The 11,522-nt window shown below is 37.4% G+C and overlaps 1 protein-coding gene across 1 annotated transcript in view; it reads right to left on the bottom strand.

The window, feature by feature from the left end:
• RCBTB1 (RCC1 and BTB domain containing protein 1) overlaps positions 1 to 11,289 on the bottom strand; it is a 26,050-nt gene extending 14,761 nt beyond the window's left edge. Inside the window, exons 1-8 of the mRNA XM_009277145.2 lie at positions 11,251 to 11,289; positions 10,804 to 10,974; positions 9,789 to 9,939; positions 9,145 to 9,311; positions 6,038 to 6,196; positions 4,824 to 4,931; positions 3,737 to 3,879; positions 485 to 675 (exon numbers count right to left, since the gene is read on the bottom strand). Of these exons, the coding sequence (XP_009275420.1) occupies positions 485 to 675; positions 3,737 to 3,879; positions 4,824 to 4,931; positions 6,038 to 6,196; positions 9,145 to 9,311; positions 9,789 to 9,939; positions 10,804 to 10,947 (1,063 nt within the window). The 5' untranslated portion in view covers positions 10,948 to 10,974; positions 11,251 to 11,289. The remainder of the gene's footprint in view (positions 1 to 484; positions 676 to 3,736; positions 3,880 to 4,823; positions 4,932 to 6,037; positions 6,197 to 9,144; positions 9,312 to 9,788; positions 9,940 to 10,803; positions 10,975 to 11,250) is intronic.
• Between the last annotated feature and the right edge of the window lie 233 nt (positions 11,290 to 11,522).

Below are 11,522 nucleotides of genomic sequence, written 5' to 3'. Positions count from 1 at the left end.
TCTTGATCTCAACCCACGAGTTTTCTCACTTTTACACTTCTGATTCTCTCCCCCATCCTTTGGGGGCGGGGAGGAGTGAGCGAGTGGCTGGGTGGTACTCAGTTGCTGACTGAGGTTAAATCACAACAGTTTTAAGAGAAAAAAGTTGTGTTTAGTGATCCAGGGGTCCTTCCCAGTCCTGAGCTAGAGCTCAAACAATACAAATGTAGGAAATACACAATATCCATGGTGCAATGGTAAAACAGGGTTCTCTCCAGATGTATACTGGCAAACAAACAATCTTGTTAATCCTATTCTGGATCCTTAGCTGCTGAAGTAGATTGTTTTCTTCAGAAGAAAAAAACCTAGCTAGAAGAGCTAGTTTTAATTGCCGGTTCTCCTTAAAGCCAGAACCATCCTGCCACAGAAGTGGTATCCTGCACTAATCACTACAAATGTACACAGAGATTATAGTACTGGCTGTCATATCGGAGCTTGTTCTCACCTACTGATAGAAGACGCCACATAACGGCAGGGGTAGCAAAGCAAGCAAACACGTCGTCAGTGCAGGCAAAGTGCGTGAGGTGGGGAAAGATCACTGACTGCCCACGGCATTGGCCCCACATGTACACCTGGCCGCTCTGGGTCTTGGCAGCCGACGTGTGAGCAGAGTGGCAGGCTGCAATCTCCACAACCCTGGAAACAGAAGAAACCATGTAAGATACTTACAGGTATGGAATCAAGTGATTTTCCAAATGCCTCACCAAAATAACAGCCAACCAAACCATGCATTTACACTCCTGTACTACTTTCTTTGTCCTGTGCGAATATGATACTGTTTAGATGGATCAATATTTAAAAACTGCAATGACATTTTCAGACTGCTTGTAGATTTTATTGTAATCAGATATTGCTTTAATTACATCATTCTCATCAGTTGACATTCCTCCTTTTCTTCCATAACCATGGGAAAGGGATGAAGCAAAGCCAAGTTTTGTTTTTCCCCTTTAAAACCTATGTACATCAGACACTTATTCTCAAGAAATGCTTATGGAGCTTATGAAACTTCCCAGTTAGGGAACAGGCAGGAAAGTTAAACTATTAAGGTTTTTGCAGAGCATTTTTCAGAACTTCTTTCAAACAGATGTTGTAAAAATGCTCTCATTTTGAGATTTAGATCCTATGTATTTTTCAATAAATCCTTTATTAAGAAACCCTTCTATCCCGCCTTTAATCTGTTTTTTGTGTGTAGACAGAGATCTGACCTACTGCCTGTATTTCTGACTTCTTATTTTGCTGTTAGTTTCCTTTCCTCAACACCGAGATTCAGCATGGAAAATGGACAGTGCTTCATCTGAGGAGAGGCAATACACACACTTAACTCCACATTCTCAAAGAGCTATGGTTGTATTTGAAATAAAGTCTATATAGTATTTTCACCCACCTCACATACTTCCTTAAAATATTACACCTGCTGATGCACACTTATCTATTCTATTCTCCCATTCCTCACGCAATCCCTATCTTGCTATCTGAAACATTACAAGAACTGAGAAGAATCGCCCTTCCATTAAAAGGACCGCAAGGACGTTTCCAGTGTCTCAGTTCACATGATAAGCAAAAACCAGAGGAAGTTCCAGCGTTAGTTCAAAATAAAAGCTATGCTTTCCTGTTTTTTCTCCATGCTAAAAACGCATCAGAGGATTTCATGCTTTTGTGCCAGAAACAGATCAACTGGGATAAATAAATGTCTTTCCAAGCAGTCTAAGAATATACATATCAAAATGTTTATTCCTTTACAGAACAATATCCATGAAGAGTTAGCTTTTTAGGCAAAAAGCTTCTTTAGCACAAAGCCCACATTTTAAGTGCAAAAATTATTTCAAGATAAAACACAGAAAGAATCTACAATCACTTTCAGTATATGTATCAATAATTTCTGGCAGATAAAAGACTAACGTGTTGTTTTACACCGTTATCAACTTATGAACCTCTATGCAGCATTGAGATCTTTCAGCACCTCTGCATGAGACATCATAAAGTAATTATTTTAGGGACAACTTATTGTCCATCATAGCTGTCCACCTAAACTACCTCCTTGCCCAAACTTTCTTTCCTTAGCACAACAGATTCTTACTTTTAGAGTAACTATACTATACTTAAGAAGCATAGTAGAACATGTACTATAGCACATGTATAGTACATGTACAGTGTGCTTACAGTACACGTACAGGATACATGTTAAGCATATACTTAACATCAAAATTCAGGAAGTTGACCTTCATAACTGTTCCTCCAAGCTAACACAAAATAAAGTCTAAAAGTTCCTTGCAAGCTATATGTGCAATATTCTTCAAGACAGCATCAAATGCCACCTCCTAAGGAACTGTCACCAGCATTACATATAAATGGCAAAAGAGTTATATAAATGAAAGGACCAGGAAAAGCAGCATTAATATGCTTCATGGGAAATGACAGCTCACCCACTTATAGCACTGTTTCCAAGGGAGCCAAGTCAAGCAAGATGAGTAAGTTCAAGTGACTTATCTCTCCCTTCGATTCCAAGCAGAAGTTCTACAGTATTTTCTCCCTCCTTTAGTCATTTAACAAATGCCAGTTTTATTATAATCCCATGCTTGAGTTCACATACGATTCTAAATGCAAGTTACTCTTAGTTCACTCAAGAAATAAATCGCTAAGAAAACAAAGTTGATCTATTTGCAAACATACACATTTCTCTTCCAGTGCCTTTTTAAAAGAATATTTCATTTTGCTTTGCTAGTGTCAGTTCCTTCACAGACAAGCCAGCCTCACCTCAGTGGTTTCTATTGTGATGGTTCCTTTCTTCTTTCTCCCACCCATTTTTTAAGCTCTTAAATAATCTCAGTACTGTGCAGCTTTTAATTTAATGTTAAGTGTGAGAAACAGGAAAAAATAGGAATGACTTCCCAGAAAGACAGTTCAGAAATGGAGGAGAAAAACCAACCACAAGTGTTTCCTAGTTAAGAGGAGATTACAAGTTAAGAGATTTACAGGTTAAGGGATTTATAGACTAAGAGGTTTCCAAGCTGAGGTACATTAATCTATAGGTATACACATGGGTTCAGAGAATGGGACTGAGGTCCAAGTTTGTAGGTGAACAGCAGAAGAGCCATCCCAAATATGAAGATGACAAGGGTGCTGAAAGAGGGCGGACAGGGGTTAGGGTTATTCTTTTATGAGTCTAGGAAGCTAAGAAACTACAAACTACTGACTGGTACCACTGATAAAAGTAGTATTATCTGCCCTTAGCTCTAGCAACCTTGCAAATCGAGTTCTGATTTCATGGCTGGCTATTCTCAGCCTTTCAGAAAATTGTTTTTTCCTCACGTCACTTCTTACAAAGGTGGTGCTTCCTTCCGCCCCTCCTTTTTTTTTTTTAAATATAGGCCTCAATACAGCTTAAAAGCTTGGCTTATCGATTTCATAGCTCCAAATTTTTAATCAAAGGAACCATATTTAGAATAGCCTAACACTTAGTCATTCATTATCTTTTGGTATCAGGTAAATACAAAGTATATTTACTTTCAATAATGATTACAGATAGCAAAAAGCACTCAGTCTATAGTAAAGAGGAAGTTGCCATCCTTTCCTATACTTTTAACATTAGCGATAGAAAAACAATCCACCAAGCCCTAAATATGCATGCTTCCAGTGCTAGAGACTGCATAACACATGCTCAGACTTATCAATCCAGAAACAGCTCCAGCAAGATTACCTTTCTTTTTCCATCATGATCTGCACCGGGCTTAGCTGGTTACTTTTATTGCCAGTTCCCAGCTGCCCATAAGTGTTAGCTCCCCAGGCATAGAGCAAACCCTCATCTGTTAGTGCTAGTGTGTGCGCATAGCCACAGGCAATCTGTAAGTAAATGTATAAGCATTACTACTAAACAAAACAGAGATGAGAAACAAAATTATCGCACATTACCTTAGTCTAGCTGATGTTAAATATCTCAGGCATTCTTCATTTAGCACTACAATGTGTTATTTCTCAGTACTTAAAGCTAACACAAAATACGTTAACTGTAAGTACTGGAAAAGTCCCAACTTCATTAATTTAGCGTTCGTTGGTTACTCGTAAACAATTTACTGCACTCTTGCAAAGTCTCCCTAGCCTTTACTTGCTTTCAGTTGCAGATTCTTCTCACGAAGAACAGCGAACTTCATCATCACGTCTTGCAACTCTGAAACACTTTGAGAATTCGATATTTTGAATACTATACAAACTATGAGAGCTGCACTTCAACAGCCAACAACCGTTCAACCCAAGTTACCACGTGAAACTCCACAGAACCTTACTAAAAACCTAGGAAATCCCAATTTTCATTTTCATTCTTTAGCTGGGAAAAAAAGAAACAAAAACAACCACCAAACAACCACACCCACACCCATGACTCATTTTCCCTCTCCACTCACTTCTGAAGGGCTAATTAGGATATTAATGTAGAATCTAATTTGAACATCTTGGTTTTCTTGTTCCCCTTCATTTCTTGTCTTTGCCTAGTGCATTTCATTCATTCAGCTTTGTAACAAAGATGCAATTTGTATCCGTAGCATAATTTACTTATATTTACACCAGCTAACTTTAAATCATTCAGAACATTTACAAAAGCAAGTATTTTACAGCTTACTTGCACTTTTTATAAACCTAATATAATTTACAGGAACTAAAAAAAAAAAAACCAAAAACCACCCAAACAGTATTTGAACTGTGAAATCTAGAAGCAGGTATAAGATTCCAAAGATACAGTTTTAGCGGATGCTAGCAACATGAATGCATTTTCATTTCCATGTTAGACATACCTGGAGTATACACACACCATGTAACGCTGCCACTCTGCATGGCGTTAGTTGATTGCCGTTGTTTCCAAGACCTAGCTGACCATTACCATTGTAACCCCAGCCATAAACCTGATTGCAAAAGGAAAACAAAATTAAGCTACTCCTCTGTAGAAGTACAGAACGCTTAAGACTTAGTATCAAGCACAAGTCAAAAAAGTACATCTTCTTAAAAAACTGTACACTATTTCAAGAGCAATATAGAGAAGGCTGAAAGATATTAAATATACTGCAATGACTGACTGTATTCAACTTTTTAATCCTGCATTTACCTTTTAAAGAAGCTTTCTAAAATATATTTGTCTTTGAAGTACTAAGAATTTTGCAATAAACTTACAATACACCAAAATCTCTCCCATAGCGTCAACATTTTAGTTGACTTTTATACTTTCCTTTCTCCTTACTACTTTTTTCTTTTTTTAAAGAAAACAAGAAATTAGTTATTCTGATCAGCTGATTAGTTATTGGATTAGTTTAAACTGAAGTCCCCAGTTTAGCTCTAATTTTTCCTTTAGTTTTGTCATGGTGGACACATCAAGACAAAAGTATATACAATGAAAGCTCATCTCAACCTCAGGGACTTTTACAGTCCCTTCAGTCACAGAGAAATGCTACGCTCCGAGTTTGGTGAAATGTAGTAAAATCGAGGTTACAGTTCATACCTAGAAGCAAGATAGCACCATAGACTTACGTCAAATGGAACAGTTGCACAATACTAGGGCAATGTTCAAAAGCTTGGTTTGGTTCTGTTGCTGGCAATTAAGCAATGTGTTTAAGAACCAGGACCAGTCAGTGTATTCTTGCAGAAAGATTAACTATTTAATTGTGCATGATTTCAAAAATCTAATTAAGACATATGTTAAACAATCTACTGAAATGAGGAAGATAGGCATGCTTAATATAACCGTAAAATTCTTGCAGTTGCAGACTCAGTAAGAATTATGTTCCAATACGGTCTTTGCCAGAAGAAGGAACGTTTAGTGTAAAGACAGCATCTCCAGTTAATTGCAGAGTTTTCCTTAAACTGGTCTCACAGAAGTTATCCATATAACTCTATATAACTCTATCAATATAACTCTATAACTTGAGCACTCCATGTCAGCATTTCTCCATGTTCAGACATTAACCTTGTAAGTCTGGGTAACAGAGAGAGAACGTGTGAATGCAGCAATGCTTACCTCACCATTGTTTACTACAGCCATGGAGGAGGTCTGACCACAAGCAATGCCAACTACCATTTTACCCTGTAAACAGTTCGAAACTCTGCGAGGAGTTGGCTGGTTTGCTGTAGATCCAGATCCAACTTGACCACAGTTATTATAGCCCCAAGCGTACAGCTGCCCATAAAAACAAACAAACAAACAACTGCAGTTTAAGCCTTAATAATAGTAACAAATTACAATCTTGCTGTAGTCAGCATCAGATTGGGTAAACTATCCTATTTAACAAGCTAAAATGCTTAAAATTAATTTTCAACAGCTGAAAATTGTAAACAGCAATAGGACTGATCTAGCAAATATGAACATAGCACTTTTTTCAGCTTCTTGCTACAGAACCAGAGCATCTGACTACAAGAGGAAACAAAAGAAACTTATTTTCGTATTAAATATAAGTCAGACTATAAGACAAAGAGCATAGTGAGTGGACTGTCTTTATACTTTCATGATGTTGGAAAAAGGAATGCAAGCCAGAATGTTGTTTGTTTCCCAGACAAGCTGAACTCCCCAATTTACAGCTTTTAGTTTTCTTCATGGAACTTTAAACCAGGTTACTGCTAGACATTCATCAGACATCTTTCATGAGCTGTGACAGGAGATGGTTTTGTCCGCCCATGTTTCCCAGTAGCAAAACTCTGTTACACAATGGCATTAAGAAAAAAGCACCATCTCTGACAGTTCAGAGTTTGCTAGTGGCAAACTAATAATAATAATAAAAACAAAAATATTGGTTCCTTTCATCTAAAAGTCCAGAAGACAGGGAAGTAGTTTGCTATAGAAAAATAATTACAGTTTTGTATTTTCAGTTCTTTCAATTTTTATTATGTGCATACACAGCCATAGCTTGGCATAAAACTATTCCTGATAGTTCATCCTCTGGTGCTTCACCCAGTTAAAAAAAGTTTGTCCTCTTGGAAATACCCAGCCACAGACATGCTAGTCAGTAAAAACATTCTGACAGATACCCTAATGTGAAGTCTGCACATCCTTTGGTGCCAGAAGCCACCTGTTTACTGCAACACCAAACCAGAAGTCAGTCATTAGAAACAAACATCTCCCCACCACCAAAAAAAAAACCACCCCAAAAAAACCAACCCAAAAACCCAAAACACACCAACCAAAAAAAAACCCCCACCAAAGACAAGAAGAAAAAACCTCCCACCAACACAACTCATTTACCATGTCTAATATGAACAAAAGAAAGCATTAGTCCTTTGCTTTTTGTTACTTGTATTTGCTGGATCTTTGATTCCTACTGAATATTTGAAGATGCTCTATAAAATAACTTAACTTCTATAACATGGAAAAAAAATTCCAGGTAAGGTACAGAATCTCAGAAGGTAGATCAAAAAGCCAAAGAGCTAATATGTTTCCTTTCTCAGAGAAGCACGAATGTCTGCAGTCCTTAAAGTCTATCATTAAGATACTTTTTTTTTTTTTAAAATTTGCACTGCATTAAAATTGCACTGAACCAGCCGTACAAATCATTTCCACAAATACTTCTGACTTCAATGCCATTCTGAAACTCCAATGATATATCAAGTCACAAGGGTTTTTGCAGCCAAATCTTTCTGTAAATAAAACTCCACTTAACACATTTCGCTGCTTTCAGTATAATCAGTTCTGGTACAGATAAAACCTCAGAGCACAAATAGACTAAGCTACTGCAAGGTACGCTAGGGATGGATTTATAGTACATTAACTAGACACAATGGCAAGGGAGCTGCAAATATCAACTCCGTGGTAAATACAATGAAACTTCCCTGCTTCCATTGAGATTCCAAGCATGTTATATTTATTACAAGTGACAGCATGGTCATCACAGGCAGCTACCACACTGCAGCTCGCACCACTAGTTTAACTAATACATGAACACCCTCGCCTTCCCGCATGCAAACCAAATTTTATAGATTAACCAAGTCAAACGTGACAGCATGAAGATCTTTCCTAAGTGTAGGCTCTCCTTTCAGATACAACACAGATCACTTAAATTAACCAAATGTCTCTTTCCTACTCTCAAAATACTGATTTGCTACTTTGTATTACTGTTGCACTATGACTCCATACTGAATCATAACACAGACATGCTCAGATTATCAGGATGGAAAGAACTGTAGTTTCCATTTTCATTGTTAGGAAGGTTTTAAAATTAGAACTCTTCTTTTGTTAAAGCAGAGCTGAAACCAGGCTTTCCTCCATGAAGTAACACGCAACTCAAAGCGGACACACAGACACTAGTCAAATCTGACTAACTGGAAACTAATTGTACATGTTTCCCATTACACATAGCCTTAAGCCACGTCAACAAATAGCATAAAGGAGACTTGGATATAAACCAAGTGCTCTTTCATTAGCTACACACAGAAATATTCAGAGGTGTGCAGAGCAACATTCTTTCAGAGTACCAGTGTGGAAATCACGAAGACTGCAAGAAACAGACTAAAGGCTAATCAGCGAGTACAAACAACTCAATATACCCCTTAAAAAACAGAATTGCAAGCAAATAACAATGTTACATTTTGCACCTTACAAACCATTCTTTCACCTGTAAGCGGCACAGCTTTCTGGTCTCATCCCTGTGAGACATACAACAAATGAAAGACAAAAGTTTACTAGCCTTTTATTTCCTTGTTTTTGTGGTTGGGTTGGGGTTTTTTTGTTGGTAATCAGCGAGTACAAACAACTCAATATACCCCTTAAAAAACAGAATTGCAAGCAAATAACAATGTTACATTTTGCACCTTACAAACCATTCTTTCACCTGTAAGCGGCACAGCTTTCTGGTCTCATCCCTGTAGACATACAACAAAAGTTTACTAGCCTTTTATTTCCTTGTTTTTGTGGTTGGGTTGGGGTTTTTTTGTTGGGGTTTGTGGGTGTTGGTTTTTTTTTTTTTTGAGTTGTTTTCAATTCTGCTCTGAAGAAAAGGACACTCTAGTTTGAGGCAGCAAGAGAACGGGTTATGTTGTAACTACACTGTAGAGAAAGAGAGAACTTCAGACTGCAAGGTCACCTGCACTATTCACTTCAAGAAGGAAATTAAGAGGTTTGAACAGGTTTCAACTTACATCCCCATCAAACGACAGCGCCATGGAATGATGAGAGCCACAAGCTACTTCCACCACTTTCTTTATTAAAAGATTCGTGCAAACTTGAACGGGAGTAATGCCCTGATTGGTTGTGCCATTCCCAAGCTGGCTGTAACCATTATGTCCCCAGGCATACACTTCACCATCTGCAAAAATATTTGTGATAAAAACCACCAAAAATTCCAAGGAAGTTTAGATAGAATTCTAAGAAATTAGCAAATGCCAACGTGAAAGCGAAAGGACATTAACAAGTAGTGAAACTATTACAAGAATCATCTGTATACTAAAAAATTATGTACTTTGTATACAACTATTTTATATACATATACCACAGTATAACCTCTAGATTTATTGTGGAAATACATGACAGTGCACAGGTAAGACTGAGTATGTCATAAATAATAGCATAAAACTCTACAGTTGCAACATAATGGAAATGTAACAGAAACTTACTTTACCTATTACAGAATACATTTAGTTCCACTTAAGACCAATGAGAACCCCTTAGTGTAGATTAACCAATTAACAAGTTAATACAATTACACTTTAATCCATTCTTGTTAAATGCAAGTGGAACTTAAAATCTGTAACTTATGTTTCTATACTAAATGTTAATTTTCTACCTTCAGTGCAAAGTACAACATGGGGCCCACTTCCATAACTGAGACTGGAAATCTTCTTTCCACATAAGGCTTCTAATTTCTTTGGTACTATTGTGCTCTGATTATCTCCAGTTCCCAAACAATTACTGCAATTCAGTCCAAAAACAAATACCTGAAAAACAGAGGAATATTCATTTCAAGTGATTCATACTCAGGTATGCACAGAGGTGGTAATATCCAGGTCTTCATAAAGCCAGGACAGAGTTTTGCCATGGACTCTCGAGGGCCGGAGACCTCCTTCATGGAAGTTAACAAGCTCAAGAGTCAGCGCAGGGACACTTTGGAAGTTAGCTGATGAGTCTGAATTCTTCAGATCCGTGCAGGCCTGGAAGCTAGCCTTCTCATTGGCAGAAACTGTACTATGAAAAGTATTAAACTGTGAAAGTGGAAGACACCACCTTTTAAAAGCAGTTTGTAAAGAGCAGCCACACCTGTACTGTGAGAGGCTCAACCTACAGGCAGCTTTGATAGGACTTAAGGGAAAAAAGAAAAAAAAATCCTACTCTACCTGGTCTTAGAAGAAACCCTCCCATTAATACATCCCAGAACATCTGGCTTGTTTTCTTTCAGCAGCATAACGCTAACTCACACTGAGTTTCCAAATCATTAAAATCCACTGATAATCTTCTGCTGTATTGTTACTTAGCAAGCCATAACCTCATTTTATATCTTCATACCTGGAGTGCTTGCACTTAATTTCAAGCTACCACAACTTCTTTTGAATTCTGACTGCCTTCAAAAGTGCATGTAATCCATCCTGGCCTTTGTCATTTGTAAGTTTTCTAAAACTCCATCTATATTGCCCCCATACAAGACTAAGAAAAAAAAGCCCCAAAACTTACAAGTTACATCCAATATGTTTTGAAATACACAAATCTCACACAATGCTTTTGAGAAGCTATTAATTTACAAGTATTCAGTGGACTCTGAAAACAACTAATTGTAGAGTATATGTTCCACTTTATTACAGCCTTACCTCATCATTGTGTGTTATATATATAGCTTCATTGGCTGATGTACCAAATACACATGCTTTCCGAATAGATGCTATTTCTTGAGGTGACAATAGGGTAAATATTGGCCACTTGCCTACATCCACCATGATGCTGCTGTGTGTCATGACGTTTCTACAGGTAAGATGACATTGCTGTAATAAAACCAAAAGCTTATTAAAAGTGTATTTTGCACTTTCACCAACCGGCAATAAGATGATTTCCTTTGAATGAGAGAAAAGACGTGTTGTGGCTCTGATAGTATAACATTCTATTCTATATGAAATATGTAATTATATTTCCATGTATTAAGGTGAACAAATAGCAAGTCACTGGTAGGACATTGGAAGAACAGATCTTTTCTTAACGGGATATTTAAGTAAACCGTATTCAGTACAACTGAACATCTGCTGTTCTACAAGAAAACTTACTAAAAGCTTGTGATCTAGCAAATATCCACTGGTGGCAGAGTGGATTCTGAGGGCATTTTCTGAGGAAGCTTCAGGTGGAATTCCCATTTATAAAATTTTCACTGGTGACAATTTCTTACAGTCTTACAACTTATATATGCCATGTAAGCAAGCTGTTAATGTATATGTGAAACCTGCAAATAAAAATAAAGCTGGGGTTGTTGAGCATATGACCCAAATCTGCCATCTCTTGCGTAATCAAAAGCCGTTATTATGGTCAAAAACTGTTTGTG

Source organism: Aptenodytes forsteri, unplaced genomic scaffold (assembly GCF_000699145.1).
Source record: "Aptenodytes forsteri isolate BGI_AS27 unplaced genomic scaffold, ASM69914v1 Scaffold145, whole genome shotgun sequence".
NCBI classification, from domain to species: domain Eukaryota; kingdom Metazoa; phylum Chordata; class Aves; order Sphenisciformes; family Spheniscidae; genus Aptenodytes; species Aptenodytes forsteri.
The sequence above is the reverse complement of the archived record's forward strand: the minus strand, read 5'-3'. Positions and strand labels throughout refer to the sequence as shown.